The 20306-nt window shown below is 37.0% G+C and overlaps 1 protein-coding gene, 1 non-coding gene and 1 pseudogene across 2 annotated transcripts; 2 read left to right on the forward strand and 1 right to left on the reverse strand.

Moving 5' to 3' along the window:
• Positions 1 to 14178, reverse strand: part of LOC113862346 — a 93906-nt pseudogene extending 79728 nt beyond the window's left edge.
• Positions 9478 to 9582, forward strand: LOC113864042. The gene has a single exon (XR_003504649.1). It is a non-coding gene; the product is annotated as a small nucleolar RNA R71 (small nucleolar RNA).
• A 2860-nt stretch (positions 14179 to 17038) lies between the features above and the next one.
• Positions 17039 to 20006, forward strand: LOC113863307 (myb-related protein 305-like). The gene is made up of 3 exons (XM_027496842.1): positions 17039 to 17177; positions 17314 to 17443; positions 19676 to 20006. The coding sequence occupies exons 1-3, from the start codon at positions 17039 to 17041 to the stop codon at positions 20004 to 20006; spliced, it is 600 nt and encodes a 199-aa protein (XP_027352643.1).
• The last annotated feature ends 300 nt before the right edge of the window (positions 20007 to 20306 follow it).

A 20306-nucleotide genomic window follows, 5' to 3' on the forward strand; every position in this document is an offset into this window, starting at 1 on the left:
ACTTTTAACTAACAAAAACCGAGGCCAAACACAAGGAAATTTCACATGCAATGGTCAAAATAAGAACTTTCAAGGAGGTCGATGCATGCAAGGCCAAAGATTAAAGCTTTTAGATTAACAAATCAACATGCAAGAGTGGATTTTTTGTACACACACTCACGGTCCATCACTTTAACACAAGAGGAACAATTTAAATAGAAGTCTAGCAAGGGACAATTGAAAACCAAGGCAAGTGATAAGGCAAAATAAATATGTAGTGCTTAAAAATGAGAACTTTGAAGGGGTAACACACATGCAAGAACAGAATTTAAGGTTTCAAGCAAGAAAGGTCTCAAAATCAACATGCATGGAACTCATTCACAATACAAAGAGATTTTTAAGGAGCAAAACATTTATTTTTCATAGAGAAATCACGAAAACAGCCAAGCGTAAGCAAATAGACAAGAAAAGAGTGAGAACTCCCCCTTGCCTTAAGTGTAGCACAAAAATGAAGAGAGGAAGGTAGCTTGAGCTTGAACTCTCCAAACGCAAGGTTGGATCCGAGAAGGAGTTGCTCCAAGAGCTTCAAAATCTTCCACTAAAATATCCTTTGAAACCATCAAACTCAAGGAAATAAGAAGGAGAATACTTGGACAAAACTCCAAAAGGTTTCAACAAAAAAAGAAAGAGAGAAAGGGCTATGAGTTTCTCAGTTACCTTGAGAGAATGAGTGAAAAATGGATGAAATCGGAAGTGTTGATCCTCTTGGTTTGCTTGAAATGAACAAAGGAAGGGTGGGAGGATTTTGAGTGGAGCTTGAGAGCTTACAAGCTCTCGATTTTCTTGAAGAAATAAGGGGAAAATGAGAGTGTTTGAGTGAAAAGTGGTGGAGTTTTGGGACTTGAGGGCTCTCGGTCTTGTTTGGGCAATTTGAGAGAAAAAGATAGTGTTGGAAAGGTAAGGCTTCACGGTTGCATGCAAGAGAATGAGAGAATGAGATTGTGTGTGATGATGGAATGGTTGAGTGAAGAGAGTGAGATGGGAGGGGTGCTTCTCAGTTAGGGAGAAAGGAGAGTGAATTAGAGGAGATTTTTGTGAGTAAGTGTCTTGGTGTGTGGATGGCCAACCAAGGTAGTTACCTTGCTGATTTTGGTTTGGTGTTTATCAAATTTTGCATGTTTTCCATGAGACAATGAGTGATGTGAAGGGAGAGTGATTCAAAAGAGTTGGTTGGCACAAAATTTTAAATGAAATAGTAACCTAGGACTTTGTAATTTTTGAAAACATCCACATGGTTCCTATTACCCCAAAAGCAAGGAAAAATATAGTAATTTTGTGTACAAAATGGTGAAAGGTGGGTACGGTTCCAATAGCATGAAAAAGAAAGGGATTTGTTCCAAAAGTGACACAAAAACTCAAGTGAAATAGTAACTTAGGGTCTTAAAATCCTTGAAACTACTCACACGGTTCTTAGCATTCAAAAGCAAGGAGAAATGTGTTGATTTTGTGTACAACATAGTAAAAATCATGCACGAATTTTGATAGGAAGTAAGTTTGCATGAAATATTGGCCGTAATAAATGCGACGAGACTTGGTGCAATTTTTGGAAAAGATAAAATTTATGATGGCAGCTTCTCGAAAAACACCAAAGGAGGTTCAAAATTCAAGGCGTCCTCGAATCAGGAAACGAGGATACTTGCATGAAATGTAATTGGCCGAAACTAGATTTTGGAAGATTCGGTTAATCACGATGTTCTTGCTTTAGGGAACAAAATCGGGTGCATGAATTTTGATTGGTCGGCACTAAATCCGAGGAGGTCTAATGCATTAATTGCAACGACTAAGTAATGATTAAAGTAAAAAGGTGTAATAATTGCGGCGGCTAAGCAATCATTACTAAATCTAGGAAATGATTAATGAATCTCACGTCTTTTTAGGTAAAAAGTGACTTTTTGGAAAAGTAAAAAGTAAAGATACTTTTTGGCACAGTTTTTGAGGCACTTTCTCGAAATTCACAACGGAACAAGATTAGGGATTTTTTGGACGATGTCGGGACCGAGTATCATGCATGCAGTCATTCTAAAATGCAGGGCTCTCTACGAATTGAGACGATCGATTCGAGTCTAATATATAACTATCTATTCCGACAGTGGCAGGTCAGAACTGCGAGAAATTCACGACTCTATCGGATAACAATTAGGCTACAAAAATCGGGGCGTTACACTTCTTCCTAGCTAGGATCTCCATGATGGCATTGCTGATAACATTGCCAACATGGATGGGCATCCCTGTCATGATGGCATAAACTAGCTCTGCCCTCTTCACTACCAAGGTAGATGAGTGCATGACTGGAATGAAGGAGCTAAGGTGTTATGTGGATATAATTTCACAGCAAATGTGCAGAAATCAGAGAAAATTAAGACAAATCAGAGTAGTTCTGCATGCAAAAGTAACTACTATGCTAGTTGGTAGTAACTACTTTAACAGTGAAAGATCAGACAGTTAAACACATGCAGAGTGATCACTATGTGTGAATTATGTCAGTTTTTTTTTTCCAATATTGAAATGATAAAAGTGACCACTATGAAAGTGGACACTTTCAGTGAAGTTCAGCAGCAAGAAAATAACATATAGACACATACACTTGCAAATTCAAGCAACAAATTAGGTTCAGTAAAGTGACCACTATGTGTTACAGGTAGCTACTATGACAGCAATAACAGTTCCAAAATGAAGTCCATAATCCATATGTTTAAAATGTAGAACAACATATGTCATATAGTGAATCATGGTTTGCAAAAGAGGTTCATTTGATGGTCTGGAAAATTTAAACACAATGTGCATTTGGATCCAATCAAATGAATTCTCAACTTCTGAATCAGGTTGTGAAAATGCAGAGAGCATAGGAAAATGCAGAGAACATATATATAAAATGCAGAGGATGAATTTCACTAGATCAGCTAAGGTAAAAAGCATGTGCAGCAAGATGGGTCTAATTTCAAATCAAATTTCCAGAATTCAGAGCAAGTAGTAAGTGAAAATGCAATTACATGGTAGTGCAACTGAATCAGATCAGGAATGAGTGTATGAAATGAGCAGACACAATATATTCACAGAGAGTAGTTACTATGAATGTTGATAGTAACTACTCCAGAGCAAAAACACTTCAAATTCAGAAAGGAAAAATGCAATTTGATTTCTAACCATGAGAATATGAATTTTTAATGCATAGAAATCACATTCCAGACTAAAACGAAACTAGGGGAAGCAGAATTTCAGCATTACCTACATAGTAATCACTACGAATTATGAAAGTAGCTACCCTAGGGTTCAAACATGACAATTTACACACACAGGATCAAATTAATCGCCCTACTAACTTTAAATCATGTAGTTATCCTTGCAAAAACTGATTCTAACCAGTAATTTTAACTTAAATTGGTTCTAATTAAAAATCCCCAATTGAAAAATGAAGAACCCTAACGCAGAGAGTGAGGAAGAGGAAATTACCTGGACTGGAGTTCAAATGCAGTGCAAAAGTGTAGGGAGTTGACGTTCAGATGCAAGGAATTTAATTCGAGGGAGTGGGTGCTCAGGAAATTAGAAGAAGAGTGAAAAATTTCTCAGAAATGAAGAGTGAGAGGAAACGTGAAACAGGTCCTATTTATATAAAAATGTTGGGCGTAGTTACTCTCAATAATCATAGTAGCCACGCACAAGGGTTACAGCAAAAATGGGGTGCGCGTGGTTACTATGAATTTTCAAAGTAATCACTCCAGAGGAGCCTTTCTCAGTTGTTTTAAAAGAGGTTGCCCGTGGTTACTATGAATATTCATAGTAACTACGCGCATCAAATGTTCAAAAATTAGTTTCTGTAGTGGTTACTATGAATATTCAAAGTAATCACTACAGAGGCACCCTTCATGTGTATTTTCCCAGGGTGCTGCGCGTGGCTACTATGAATTTTCATACTAGTTACGCGCAGACCAATGAATTCAAAAGCCCTCAAAGTGGTCACTATGAAAATTGAAAGTGAGAACTACAGAGAGCAAAGTCACCTACCTTGGTAGAAAGTGACCACTATGGCTTGGGAAACTGATTACCTTCATGGCAAACTTCAAAATTCTTTCTAGAGTGAATGCTTGGTGCCATGGAAATGATTATTTCTCCCTCTCTACTTGGACTTCCATGAATGTATGCATAAATTAAGTCCAAATACAGCAATTTTTTTTCTACAAAAATTATGAACAAATCGTCAATCAAATAATGAGTCAAGTGTTGAATAAAATGTTTGTGCAAAATGAACTAAGCAACATGACTAGTAACACAGCTGAAATGAAAGAATGCTTATTGAAATTAAAAGAGAACAAGAAAGTGCTATAAAACTGTGAGTGGCCTCTCACAAAGCACTTCTTTAACGTCACTAGCTTGACGTTTAATGGAGCTTTCACTCCAAAATAATTAAAGAATCAAGATCAGCTGGAGGTTGATCTAGGAAAACTTCCTCCACATTGATCTCAAGTGTAGGATTCCCATGGAAAGGCTTTAGGCAATGTCCATTCACTTTAAAAACCTTGTTTGTAGATTCACTTTTTACCTCCACTGCTCCATAGGGAGAAATGGAAGTCACAATGAAAGGTCCGATCCACCTAGATCGGAGTTTTCCAGGCATGAGCTTCAAACAGGAATTGAACAACAAAACCTTTTGACCTATGAAAAACTCCTTTCTTGCTATTTTTCCATCATGAAAGACCTTTGTTTTCTCCTTATAAATTCTGGAGTTTTCATATGATTCAAGGCGAAGTTCTTCTAATTCTTGCAAGTGCAATTTCCTTTGTTCTCCAGCTTTGTCTATGTCCATATTACAGGCTCGCACTGCCCAATAAGCACGATGTTCTACTTCTACTGGAAGGTGGCAGGCTTTTCCATAGACAATTCTGTATGGTGACATTCCCAAAGGAGCCTTGTATGCTGTTCTATGAGCCCAAAGAACATCATCAAGACGCTTGCTCTAGTCCTTCCTATTTGGCTGAACAATCCTTTCTAAAATCTTCTTAATTTCTCTATTGGAGAGCTCAGCCTGCCCATTGGTTTGGGGGTGATAAGGTGTAGATACTTTGTGCAATACTCCATACTTTCTTAGTAGAGTCTCAATGGTTCTATTGCAGAAGTGGGTACCCTGGTCACTAATCAAAGCTTGAGGTACTCCAAACCTACAAAACAAATGAGTACGCATAAAATCTACAACCACTCTTGAATCATTAGTTCTTGTAGGCTTAGCCTCTACCCATTTAGAGACATAGTCTACAGCAAGCAAAATGTATAAGAAACCAAAGGAAGGAGGAAAAGGACCCATGAAGTCTATACCCCAAACATCGAATACATCACAGTATAAAATGGATTGTTGAGGCATTTCATGCTTCAAGGTGATTACCCCTCCAGTTCTTTGGCATTTCTCACATGTAGAACACACTTGCTAAGAGTCCTTGAAGATTGTAGGCCAATAAAAACCCGCATCCAGTACTTTCCTTGCAGTCCTTTGGGGCCCAAGGTGGCCTCCTACAGTGGATGCATGACAGAAATGCAAAACTGATGCAGTTTCTTCCTCAGGAATGCATCTCCTAATCACTTGATCACTACAAAACTTCCACAAATAGGGAACATCCCAGAGGTAATGCTTGGCATCATTCTTGATCTTTTCCCTTTTACTCCTTGGTGCATCTGTTGGAAAAACTCCTGCAACTAAAAAATTTACAATATCAGCAAACCAAGTCAACTTTAAAGTATACAACTCTAATAATTGCTCGTCAGGGAAATCATCTTTTAGAGGAGTGAGTTCAGGGACTCCCGCTATCCTGCTCAAATGATCTGCCACCAAATTTTGTGCTCCACTTCTATCCTTTATCTCTACATCAAATTCTTGAAGTAGAAGCATCCACCTTATTAGCCTTGGCTTTGAATCTGTCTTTTTCAAAAGGAACTTAAGAGTAGAATGATCAGTAAACACCACAACTTTTGACCCTAGCAAGTATGATCTAAATTTATCCAAAGCAAATACTATGGCCAATAGTTCCTTTTCAGTTGTGGTATAGTTACACTATGCAGGATCCAAAGTCCTAGATGCATAATAAATGACATGTGGATCCTTACCAAACCGCTGTGCTAAGACAGCACCCACAAAAAAATTGGATGCGTCACACATGAGCTCAAATGGAAGTGTCCAGTTTGGTGGCTGAATGATGGGGGTTGTGGTCAAGGCTGTCTTTAGGAAATCAAACGCCTCTTTGCACTTGGCTCCAAACTCGAAATCAATATCTTTCTGCAGTAACTTGGAGAGAGGAAGGGCTATCTTGGAAAAATCCTTGATAAAGCGCCTGTAGAAACCTGCATGGCAAAGAAATGCATGCACCTCTCGCACACAAGAGGGGTAAGAAAGCTGTGAAATGACATTAAGCTTGGCAGGATCTATCTCAATTCCCTTCTCAGATATTATATGACCTAAGACTACCCCCTGGCTAACCATAAAATGACATTTCTCAAAGTTCAGAACAAGGTTAGTCTCTATACATCTTTGTAAAACTCTATCCAAGTTTCCTAAACATGCAAAAAATGATGACCCATATACAGTGAAGTCATCCATGAATACTTCAATACAACGCTCAACCAAATCAGAAAATATGCTCAACATGCATCTTTGAAATGTACCGGGAGCATTGCAAAGCCCGAATGGCATTCTCCTATATGCAAATGTACCAAATGGGCATGTAAAGTGGTCTTCTCCTGATCCACAGGAGCTATGCATATTTGAAAATAACCTGAGAATCCATCTAGGAAACAGTAGTGAGATTTACCTGCCAGGCGCTCCAGCATCTGATCTATGAAAGGTAGAGGAAAGTGGTCTTTCCTGGTCGCCTGGTTGAGCCTCCGATAATCAATGCAGACTCTCCAGCTGTTCTGCACTCTAGTGGACAGGAGCTCATCCTTCTCAGTCTTCACAACTGTAATCCCTGACTTTTTGGGCACCACTTGCACTGGGCTCACCCATGTGCTATCTGATATCGGGTAGATGATGCCTTCCTGGAGTAGTTTGGTGATCTCCTTCTTCACCACCTCCAATATGATCGGATTTACCCTCCTCTGGGGCTGTCTCACTGGCTTGGATCCTTCTTCCAGCAAAATCCGGTGCATGCACAGGGAAGGGCTGATTCCAGGGATGTCAGCCAAGGTCCAACCAATAGCCTTTCTATACTTCCGAATCATATCAAGCAAATGCTCCTCTTGGTCCTCATCAAGCTCAGTGGATATGATCACAGGGAGCTTGTCATCTGTTTCCAAATAAGCGTATTTTAAATGCTTAGGCAAGGGTTTAAGCTCCAAGGTGGGAGGCTGCTCAACTGAAGGCAGTGCTTTAGCACTTTCATTTGAAATGATTTCTGCAACATTTAAACCACAAGGGTAGATTCAATTATACTTGCTGTACTCAATGGACCACATTCTAACCCTTTTAATTTTTTAATGTCATTAATGTCAGAAGTTGCAGAATCTAAATCCAGAAAATCAGCAATACAAATATCACACAAAGATGACTTAGTACAATATTCACAAATTTTAGTATCTATGGTATCTATACAATCAGAAAAATCAGCGAAAGAGTCTCTTAAAAATTCAGCAAAATTATCGTTTATCAAGCTATCAAGAACATCAATGTGAAAAACTGAACGCTCCTCAAGTGAGTGCTTCATAGCATCTAGTATGTTGAAGCGAACCACACTCTCTCCAAACTCTATAGTGAGAGTTCCAGCATGCACATCAATTTTGGTCCTGGCCGTCTTCAAGAATGGCCTTCCCAAGATGATTGGTGCAGCTCCTTTTATTGGCTCTTCTTCTTGCATGTCCAAGATGTAGAAGTCAGCAGGAAAGATCAAGTCATTCACTCTCACTAGAACATCCTCCACAAGGTCGGATGGATTAGTAGTGCTCCTATTTGCTAATTGGATGATGACACCCGTGGGCTGCAATGGTCCGAGAGACAAAGATGTGAAGATAGATAAAGACATAACATTAATAGATGCACCTAAATCAAGCATGGCATTATCTATCCTATTATTTCCTATAATGCAGGGAATAGTAAACGTCCCTGGATCTTTACATTTCTCAGGCATGGAAGTTTTTTGCCTCTCAAAAAGAGCTGATACATTCCTCCCCATGTTCACTCTTTCTTTACCCTTTAGACGCCTTCTATGAGTGCACAAGTCCTTAAGGAATTTGGCGTACTTTGGGATTTGCTTGATAGCATCTAACAAGAGGATATTGACTTCAACTTTTCTGAAAGTATCCAGAATTTCTTTATCAACCTCTTCTTGCTTCTTGTTGGGCTAAACCATTCTTTGAGGGAAGGGAATAGGAATAGACCTCTCCTCCTTGTCTACCACTTTTGGTTGACATGGTGTGGGCATACGTGCAGGCTGCTCTTGGCTTCCAACTTCTCCTCCTTCACCTTCTGCAGCTAAAGTGCAACTAGGATCCTTCTTAGTAGGCATTTCTGGCTCTTGCATCACCTTACCAGATCTCAAGGTAATGGCACTCATATTCTTTGGGTTTGTGACAGTTTGTGCAGGGAGATTGCCTGAACCTTGAGATTGAAGTTGATTAAGGGATGAAGCAAGTTGACCCATTTGATTCTCCAAGGTCTTGATACTTGCTTGAGTCTGTTGCTGGAAGGCTTGACTCTGTTGTTGGAAATTGAGATTACTCATAGTGAGTTGCTTCACAAGGTCTTCCAAGGATGAATCATTCTTTTGAGGTGTAGCGGCTAGTGAAGAAGATGCTTGATGGTGCTGTTGAGATGAAGATGATGGATGGTGATGTTGCTGGGCTGAATATGACTTGCTTTGTCCAGCTTGATGCGGTTGGAAATGGTTGTTAGTTGGTTGGCTAGAGCCTTGATGCTGTGCATTTCCTCCCCACCTTAAGTTAGGATGGTTCCTCCAACCGGGATTATATCTATTGGAAGATAAATCCTAGCTTTGTTGTTGCTGCGGCTGCTGAAAAGGAAATTTATTAGCATAAATATTAGCAGCATAAGCTTGAGGATTACCTTCTGAAGATTCAGTTTCCTGCAATGTGGGGCAACTATCAGTGAAGTGATCCGTAGATGAACAAATCCCACAAAGCATTGCTGGAATGGATGGAGGTGGAGGTGTATATGCAGCAAAATTCTTTTGGATGGATGCCAACTGTTTTACCATAGTAGCCAACTCATCTAGTTTATGCTCCAGCTTGTGTGAATCTGAAGTTTGAATTTCATTGACGCTTCTGGACATAATGGAATTTTGTCTTGTAGCAAATTGTTGAGAGTTAGCTGCCATATTCTCAATGAGGTTTCTAGCGGCTGCGGGAGTCTGGTCAACTAGGGCTCCCTCACTAGCTGCATCGATCATGCTTCTATCCATTGGATGTAAGCCTTCATAGAAGTATTGGATTAGGAGCTGGTCACTTATCTGATGATGGGGGCAGCTAGCACAAAGTCTCTTGAAACGCTCCCAATATTCATACAAACTTTCCCTCTCCAGCTGCCTAATACCACATATTTCCTTTCTTATTGAGGCAGCCCTTGAGGCAGGGAAAAATTTTTCCAGGAACAATCTCTTGAGGGTGTCCCAACTTGTAATAGAGCAAGGTGGAAGATAATACAACCAGTCTTTAGCCAAATCCATAAGAGAAAATGGAAAAGCCTTTAATTTCACATGCTCTTCAGGCACACCTTGTGTTCTCATTGTAGAGCAAACAATATGAAATTCTTTGAGGTGTTTATGTGGATCTTCAATTGCAAGACCATGAAATTTAGGCAAAAGATGGATTAGGCCAGTTTTAAGAACAAAAGGGGCATCCACATCCGGGTATTGGATACATAAAGTCTGGTAGGTCACGTCCGGTGCGGCAAGCTCCTTAAGTGTCAAGTCATTTTCTACCATTTCTAAAGGTTCAGAATTTAAAGAATGCAGAGAAGAATATATAGAAGATGGAGAAAATGGTGAAGATGGTTCCTCAATATGTGCAGAATTTTGTCTACTAAGGTTCCTAAGATTTCTATGGAATGTCCTATCAATTTCAATATCTGGAGGATATAAATCTCCCGGATTTGATCTGGTCATTCATTAGGAATTTTCTATGGAAATTTGAAAAGAAGTAAACTAATGAAGCAGTAAAAATGCTGAAAAATTCAGATGACAATTATGTAGAAAAACTAACATCTAAGTGCAGTAAAATAAAGTATTAACACCAAACAACAGAAATAGAAAGAAATTGCAATTATGGAATGAAAATATGCAACACACAAACACAAATTCTGCAGAATTATGCAGCAGAAATAGGGTAATTGCAGCAAACGAAAATACAGTGTGGTAAACTAAAATGCAGAAATCAGAATTCAAACAATATGCAGAAAACAGCAATTGGTTCTACCTAAATGCAAGATATCTCTACTTATCTATGTAACTACAACTATACTAAAGTATTCACAATGCAAAAGTTAAAAGAGAATTCACTAAATATGCAGAAAACGAAAAATGAAAACAGAGCAAATAACATTTTTATGAAAAATCAACACTAATCTCCCCGGCAACGGCGCCAATTTGATGATCGTTTATTTTAAGGTGTTTAAAAGATTTGTCGCAAATCCTCATCAAAATTTAAACAATTTAATGTAGTACTAGGGTTACCCTAGATTGTCTCCCGTGAACATTGGCTATTAATCTTCATTAAACATGTTGAAAGCATTAATTGAACAAGCAATTAAAATAGGGGGGGTTTGTGGTTTCAAATCAAAATAAAGTGTAACGAGTAAACGAGTTTAATTAGTTCAAACAATAGAAAACAACAATCCTTAGTTCATCCACAAAGATTCTATCCTCATTCCACTCAAGATTTAACATTCATCCTCTCTTCCATGAATTAGGTTAATTTAACAAGCGAAAATCAACCTTATGGTCCCAACGAAATTACGCAATTTGTTAGGCTCTAATCTCTTATCCCAAAATTACGCAACCTTAGAATTAAACCTAGGATTAAGCAATCCCTAGTTTAGAATCTCCTTAAAATGAAATTAGGGTTAATTGAGCAATACCCCCCTCATTCACCATTAATTCAATTCAAGAGACAAGGAAGAAGTAATTCATGAAAAGAAAGGAATTATATTATCATTAAATTCAAGGAACTCAAGAATCTATGCGAACTTACTAAGGATTACACAAAATTTAGCCCTCCATGGAAATGTGGGTCAAAAACGTAGTTGGGAAATGCAGAAAACTCATTAACATTAATGTAAAAGCAAGAGAAATGAGAAACCAAACCCTAGGTTGGACCCTTGGCTGTCACCCAAGGTTGCCCTAAGCTCTGGAAAATATCCTAAATTGAGTAAAGAAGAGAAAAGGTTCAAAAAGTGTAAGAACTCCCTACCCTAATTTGGTAAAAATCTATTTATACTAAAGCTGGCGCCCTCCAAAGTAGTTACTCTCATTCTTTCATAGTAAACACGTGCAGCATTAGTTGGGTTTTGCCTCTCTGGAGTGATTACTATGAATTTTGATAGTAACTACGCGCAGCACCTTCAATTCTGCATGCTCTAGAGTGACTACTATGAATATTCATAGTAATCACACGCAGGTTTAGTGGATTTTGGGTTGCTGTAGTTGTCACTATCAATTTTGAAAGTAGTTACTTTCACCTCAAATTCCTCAAAATCCAATAATTCTTCAAAATAAGCTTGGGGATTCCTGTCACATTATTCAAATGATCAAAACATGTAAAATAAACTATATAAATCAATGTAAATTAACCAAAAACTAAGAAACCTATATTATTTAGCCTAATTGGAATATTCATCTTATTTTCACTATCTAAGTCTATTCTTTTCTATAAAAAGTAATAAATGATGTATAAAAATTTAGTAAAATATGGATTCATCAGGCTCTCAGCTGGATGTCTCATGGCATCAAAGATATTGAAATGAACTATGTCATCTCCAAACTCCATGGATAGTGTGCCTGTATGGACATCAATCTTGGTCTTCGCAGTCATTAAGAATGGTCTACCCAGAATCAAAGTTGAGTTCTCATCCTGCATATCAAGAATGTAAAAATCAGCTGGAAAAATCAATTGGTTAACTTTTACCAACACGTCTTCGAGCACTCCCAAGGGCTGAGCTGTGCTTCGGTTTGCTAACTGGATAATCACATTGGTTGGTTTCAAGTCTCCCAAATGCAACATCTTATATACGGCTGAAGGCATAACATTGATAAAAGCTCCCAAATCCAGCAAGGCACAAGCAAAAGAAGACTCTCCAATTGTGCAGGGAATGGAGAAAGTTCCTGGATCACCACATTTCTGTGGAAGGCTAGACTGGGACAAGGATGAAACTGTCTGGACATTTCTCTTCTTCAGGTTCCTCTTGTAAGTACAAAGCTCCTTCAAGAATTTCGCATACCGAGGAATCTGTTTGATGGCATCTAGCAGAGGAATATTAATCTCCACCTTCTTAAAGTTATCCAGCAATTCTTGATCTATTTCTATTTTCTTTGATGGAGAGGCTCTAGATGGGAAAGGAAGGGGAATCTGCTTCTGCTGCTGATACTCAGAATTATCTCGGACCCCCTCTTCACTTCCACTACCTTCACTAGCCTGCACTGGACAATTGGTCAGTTCCTTGCCACTTCTCAAAGTAATAGCACTCACATTACCTTTTGGATTAACTACAGGCTACGAAGGAAGTGCTCCAGACCTTTGCTGCTGTAAATTATTCACTGAGGTCGCCAACTGCCCAATTTGGGTCTGTAAATCCTGAATGGTGGCTAAAACGTTCTACTGAAACTACAGACTTTGAGTGGCCATCTGACTCATCAACTCCTCCAAGGAAGGTCCACTGTTGGGCTGTGGAAGAGACTGTTGCTGAGATTGATTTTGTTGTGCAAGCTGCTGCTGTCTCAAAGAAGGAGGAAGATATTTTGGTTGCTGCTACATAGGGTGGTGTGTAGGCTGCTGCTGATACGCATACTTCTGCTACTGCTGTGGTGGAGCTGGTGGACCATACCTTAGATTGGGATGACTTCTCCACTCTGGATTGTATGTAGAGGAGAAGGGATTATACTGCTACTGAGGTTGCTGTTGGTAATGGTTCTGGTAAGGAGGGTGTATGCCTGCCACCATGTGAGAGGGTTGAGCTGTCTCCTGCAGCTGAGGGTAAGAATCTGTATAATGGTTACCTGCACAAATACTGCACGTTTGCTGGATCTGTGGAACTGCCTGGCCCATAGCCAATTGCCTTACCAAGAAAGTTAATTCAGAAAGCTTGTTTTCCAACCTCTGGTTGTCAACTGCAGCAACACTGCTTAAGATTGCCTCATGTACAACTCTGGTTGTAAGGTTTCTGGAGCTAAATTGCTGAGAATTTTCTGCCATATTGGAGATCAAGTATCTTGCAGTTGCTGGAGTTTTATCCATCAAGGCACCTCCACTGGCTGGATCAATCATGCTGTGCTCCATAGGCATCAACCCTTCATAGAAATATTGAATCAAAAGCTGCTCATTTATCTGATAGTTTGGGCAGGTCGAACATAGCTTGTTGAACCTCTCCCAGTATTCATATAAGCTCTCTCCTTGCAACTGTCAAATGCCACTAATATCTTTCCTTATTGCTGTTGTTATGGATGCAGGGAAGAATTTCTCTAAAATTTTTCTCTTCATGTTGCTCCATGTACAGATTGGTGTTGGCTGCAGGTACAGCCAATCCTTGGCTATGTCCAATAATGAGAATGGAAATGCCTTCATCTTGACAAAGTCCTCAGGCACATCCACTGGTCGCATAGTGGAACATACTACATGAAACTCCATCAAGTGCTTGTGTGGATCTTCACCTGCAAGACCATGAAATTTAGGAAGCAAATGAATAAGACCCGACTTCAGTTCATAACTTGCTACTCCCTCTTGTAATTGTGGTATTTGAATGCACAATGGCTAGTGGCCAACATCAGGGGCAGCAAGTTCCTTCAAGGTCCTCTCCTGGTTGTTTGCCATGTTGCTTGACTGTGAAGTAATCTGACTATGAGTAGTGTGGTGCCCTTTCTTCAATTTTGAAAGCCTCAATCTTGTCCTCTCAATCTCAGGGTCAAATGAGTACACTGTGCCTGGATTAGATCTGGTCATGCAAGGTTAGAATCACAAGGAACAACACACACTTCCTGAGTGGATAGAATCAGTTAACAAAGCAAGTACCATGAATATGCAAGATATGATTGAAGTAAGACCTTGATAAATCTCTATATGGTATAAGATAACACCACAAAAATTTTCAGAATTTTTTGAATTGATTTAATCTGGAAACTAGAAGCCTAAAGTCAAGAAAAATAGGTCAATAAATGCCAAAAAATAAAAAACTTTTAGAAAACATGCGATTTTTGAAAATTGGGGCAGCCTCAATCAATGGAGCAGGTTGCAGTGGATAGGAAATTTTCTTCTACCCCAAAGTCATGTGTGGTAGGTTAAATTCTGACATTCCTAGCAAAAGTTATGATACTTTTAAGTTTCACAAAAATTTTCTTCACTACCAAAGTGTATCTCTATTTCTACAAAAGGTTTTTCAAATCTACCAACTCTACTCACTAATAGACACTAAATGTAATGTGGACACAAAAATTCAGGTCAAAACTCAAACTCTAACTATTTTTTTTAGAATTTTTCAAAATCTGATGAAAAGTGTATGAATAGTGCAATCAGCAAGTGCAATGCATGAAAAAGGATTTCTACTACTCCTCTGTTTTCAGTTTTCTGTTTTCAGCAGGAAGGTAATCCAACATATACAATATGCTATTACGAACCTATTGGACTTAATCACAATTATACAAATTGAACTACAATATAGCAATTATACACCATGCAGACACAAACACGAATTGTCAGAAAATGCACAATCCACAACCATAGAACTACAGATATGAGTATAATATAGCAAAATGCAAACGAACTATGCTGAACGCAAGACACTAAACACACTACAATGAACAATGCAATCAAAACAATTGGTCCACAAAACAGAATTACACAATTACAGAATTCAGAACAACAAAATGCTACAGGTATATGACATAATCCAATGCAAATGAACTAAACACAGATCACAGATATAATTCACACATTATGCAAAACACAGAAAACACAATACAATTCACAATTGAACTACACAAACACAACCAATTTTTCTATTTTTATTTTTTTTAAACACACAATGCAGAAAACACAATGCACCATTGAATCAAAGCAATACGAAATGCATCCCTGGCAATGGGGCCAATTTTGATAGCCATGTCATAGTGGTATCAAAAGTAACTAAATTCCTCACAAAAATATGTAGTTTAGGGAGCAACCTAGGTCATCTCTCACAAGGATGCAAATACACATTGCTTTAATATCAATTGCGCAAAAAAGTTGTATATTTGGGGGTTTAATGATTGAATTGCAGAGAATTAAAACACAAAAATCAAATTGCAGAGAAGTAAATGCAGAGAATTAAATCACAAGTAATAAAATTGCAACTGAAAATTAAAACCGAGATCAAGAGCACATAATATCCAAAACCGAGAATGAAAACAAAATTTGCTTAAATCTTGTCTGCACAACAATCAATTAATCAATTGCTTGTTATATGATTAAGAACAAGGCACAATTCAATCAAACAATGCTTTCTATGCAATCGCAAAAGTGTGAGATCAAAAAACAAACTCGGAGCATTAAAAACATCTTGAACAAATGCGATTTAGACTTCGGCAACGTAATTGAAGAAGAAACATGGAAGAAAACGTCGTAAACTTACAAAAACTTAATCGCCTTTCAATTGTAAAATGTAGAGCAATGCAAATTCGAAGTGAAAAAATGCAAAAGAAGAGAATGGGTAAAAAATTTAGAGGTTCTATTACAAAAGTTAAAGGATATCTACAGAAAAAGTTATGGTCAAATTAGTAACTAAAGGTCAGAATAGAAAATATGAACAAAAGTATAGTATTTTACAAAAGTTCCTAATTAACATGATAAATGAAAAAACACATTAAATGAAAGAAATAAAGGAATGAAAAGGCATGTAAAGGATGCAATAAGATTATAAATGTAGGAACAAAATATGAGCTATCATGCATATAACATTTGCAACTCAAAATATAATTATAGGATTTCTAAATAATCCAAAGCATTGAGATTCGTCTTTAAAAAAATCAAACACATCCTGACGAATTATTTGAACAAAATAAATATTTTTATCTTAAAACTTCTTTAACCAAAATCATAAAATTTTGTAAAATATCTTGAATTATCTTTGAAAAAGAAAGGAGAAATCGCATTACACACATGAATATAAAAAGAGAAAAAATGAGGATGTTACAATACACGTAGACGTAGAGTCTTAAATAAATTCTTACAACTCAAGAAACTAACATAACACATTTTATAGTTTTTTCACCATATCTGCGTAATAATAACAAAATATTAAATTTTAAACTAGGACTGCATTAATTTTTTTATAAGAGTATATTTATAATAATTTCTAATAGTTTTTTTTTGTGGTTTTAAATTCTTAACGGGTGTATTTAGGATTTGCTTAAAAAACAGCCGAGTTTTATATAATTTATATTAATTCGTAGTTGATTCATTTGAATCTTTTTCTCCACATAAGCTTCTTATAACTCTAGTGAGGCTTGTGATAGTTCGAAAATTTCTAACCTCCTTTCTTGTTTTGAAAAATGGTATGCACGGACCCGATTCCGGAGTGCATGTGCGAAACTTAAAAGTGTACAAAATACATAGCCATGCATGCATGCATGTTAACATCATAAACATTGTTAGGTACGTAAAAAATCTATTGTTATATCCCTAATAAAAAAATTGAATCAATTAACAAGTCACTTAGTCTTCTTTCTATTTAAACCCTCAAACCCCCATAATTAAGAAATCGCATATGATAAGTATCTTTCTTCACCTTCCCTCTCCCCCTTCCATCTCCTCTCTCACACAAAAAATAATGGACGAGAAAATGTTCAACACAGCTCAAGATCCCGAAGTGAGAAAGGGGCCATGGACAATGGAAGAAGACTTGATCTTGATCAACTATATCGCGAATCATGGGGAAGGTGTCTGGAACTCTTTAGCCAAAGCTGCTGGTAACATATATTTCTCGTTTTTCATAACATGTTACTTCTTCTGATGTTCACTTTATATTCACTTATATATGTTTTTTCTTTCTTCTAATGTAAACCCTAGTGTAAAAGAGAATGATCCATCATCCTGATTTTTCAGGACTTAGACGCACCGGAAAGAGTTGTCGCCTTCGGTGGCTAAATTACCTCCGTCCGGATGTTAGAAGAGGGAATATTACACCCGATGAACAGCTTTTGATCATGGAACTTCATGCAAAGTGGGGAAACAGGTCAATTTATAAGACATTTTTATGTACGAATTTGATGAAAATTGTGAAAACAGAAAAGAAAAGAAAAGATAACGAAGCGTAGGGCATACTTGCTCTCTACAAATAACTTATATATCACATAAATGAGTCCTTTAGAAATAATATATATCATATAAATAATATTTTTACCTACAAAAATACTTTAAATTCTTAACCTTCTCTATTTTCAAACAATGAGCAGAGAATACAGACTTGAAAGACTATTTGAAGGGGAGAATAGTTGGGGAGTGAATTCTAGCCAAGAGAAAGATTGAAACACGAGTATTTGTAAAACTTATGACGAGAAATATTTCTTGCACGAAATACAATTCTAACATTTTAGAGCCTTCAAAATGTTTGTTTCTGATTTCATCCATACGGAAGAATTGGAATATTGCGTCTACCCTTACTGTTTCATTCAAATCACTCCTCTCCCTCTCTCACTTGCCCAGTTAAAAATAATGAGGAAGCAGCATAAGTGGGATATTTTTGTGAACCCCCATATATATATGGAGCTAGTGGAATGGATAAGGTCCTTACATCTATCGAAAACACTATGGATTAAGGGTCAATGTTAATCCTTTTATTCCTTTGATTTTGAACTATATTCTAAAGATAATCATCGAATGGAGATTTTGGTTTTAATTTAAATATTTTTAGTATTTGATTTCTAAGAATCTAACTTCTTTTCTCAGGCTGGAAGTCGGCTTTGTCGAATAATATAAAGTGTTACCCTTCTTATTATTTACGAGTGCATATAATTTATAAAGCGAATTTATATTCTAAATTAAAATAAAAGAGTAATGCTTTCAGTGTTTTAATATTATTTTTAGTTTAAAATTAATTTTTTATAAAAAATACACAGTTAAAATTGTTAGTAATTATCGAATTAAAATATTAAATTTAACTAGAAATAATTACTAAAATTACCTAACTTCATCCTTTAAGGATTAGCTGTTTCGACATGGCACCTTGTGAATGAGAATCAAATAAGTGGGACAAGATAGGAGTTCCACTTTAGGCCGAACTCATGGAAGTGGGCACATCTTTATAGCATTGTAGTTCGGATGAAAGAGAAATTTTTTAATAGTTTGGGTGAAAATAGACCCAAACCATACAATTTTGGCTCTTCATGACAAGGGCAGTGTGATGACGTTATCAATTTGAGAGCCTCCCCGTGGAGATTTACTTACATATATTGCATATGTAAACTAGTTGGCCAATCAAAGCAAGTCATCAACTAATAAGAAAAGATATATATAAAATATTTAATTCAAACTAATTTTTAAAATATTTTGTTAATTTATTATATATAAATGACTACTTTAATTAGTAGTTAGGACAAGGAAACAATTAGACACATATTTGGCACGTCTTTTACAGAGATGGTCAAATTAACAAGTTGAGGCAAAATAGAAGAATAGGAATCGAGGTGACATGTTTAAAATTTTCTTGAAAACTTGTAATTGCATGAAAGAGAAGCTGAACTTTTATTAACGTAGACAACAAATGAAAAGGAATATATGTATGGAAAAAAGAATAGATGTTTGAATTGAACCATACTCTCTACCTGACGCAAGCATTGAGAAATCTTGTTTTCTGGTCTCGGAGAGCCCCTGCTACTAAACAAAGGCATCATCTCCATACACCAAAGGAAACTCAGCAACATACGTACCTCAACATGGTCGTTTTATAAGTCCGACCAAACAGAATCTCACTTCGAATCTTAACCATGGAACATGGCCTCAATCAGACACAAGACCCTATTCAATATAGGTGTTGCCCTTTTTTTCTGCTAATCAATATAAAATATGCCAGACAATAGCAGCTTTTAATTAAATTTCAACTCAATACTTTCTTTTTAATGAAATTTTTTCATAAATGTTTTAGCTTACCTACTTTCTTTTTCATAAATGTTTTAACTTGCCTACTCTCACGCACACCCGTGTACACTCTCGCACCACATATTTCAATAACCTAGTCACATTGTAGTGACTCTCTGCTTATCCTGATCACCACGACAAATATATTTACTTATCAAATTGTCCGAGGTAATTAGAAGCTCAATGCATTTTGTTCGACAATATTTATATTAATTTTTAAAGTTTTTGATTCAAATTTTCTTTACAGCCAACAACAAAAACCAGTACAAATGTTCAACACTATTCATTTATGTCAGTCTGTCTCTTACAAATTAATCATTCACAAATGCAGGTGGTCTAAAATTGCTAAGCATCTACCCGGAAGAACTGATAATGAGATCAAGAACTATTGGAGAACAAGGATCCAGAAGCATATGAAGCAAGCTGAGAACTTCCAACAACAGAGTAATTCTGAGACAAATGATCATCATGCAAGCACTAGCCAAGTGTCCACTATGGCTGAGCCCATGGAGACCTACTCTCCACCCTGTTACCAAGGAATGTTAGAGCCATTTTCAACTCAGTACCCCACAATCCCTGAGCAATCTTCTTGTGCCAGCGACAGCAATAACTATTGGACCATGGAGGATATCTGGTCAATGCAATTACTAAACGGGGATTAAACCTATATAATATATATTTAAGTGCATAATATATATAAACCTTAGTGCTTAAGTTCCATAAAGCTGGGGTGTCTCAGTTTAAAACATTATTAGGTTTGTTTATATATAAGTAGTTGGATGTTTGGTGTTTTGCGTAACGCAAATTTTAATTTAAGAATTAAATTAGTTATGTGCGGTAATATCGAGCAGCTTAATTAAACATCAACTAAATTGCTTTGAAACATATATATTCCCATTGGTGGGCTTGTTTACTCATTGTAGTAAATAGTAAATCCTATCATTATCTCAATGATTGTTTTG

The sequence above is a fragment of the Abrus precatorius genome, unplaced genomic scaffold, assembly GCF_003935025.1.
Source record: "Abrus precatorius isolate BTA unplaced genomic scaffold, Abrus_2018 Scaffold3, whole genome shotgun sequence".
NCBI classification, from domain to species: Eukaryota; Viridiplantae; Streptophyta; class Magnoliopsida; order Fabales; family Fabaceae; genus Abrus; species Abrus precatorius.

Coding starts and splice junctions, on each gene's coding strand:
- LOC113863307 (XM_027496842.1), top strand. CDS start 17,039: ATGGACGAGAAAATGTTCAACACAGCTCAAGATCCCGAAGTGAGAAAG. Junction 17,178..17,313: donor CTCTTTAGCCAAAGCTGCTG/GTAACATATATT, acceptor CTGATTTTTCAG/GACTTAGACGCACCGGAAAG. Junction 17,444..19,675: donor CATGCAAAGTGGGGAAACAG/GTCAATTTATAA, acceptor TCACAAATGCAG/GTGGTCTAAAATTGCTAAGC.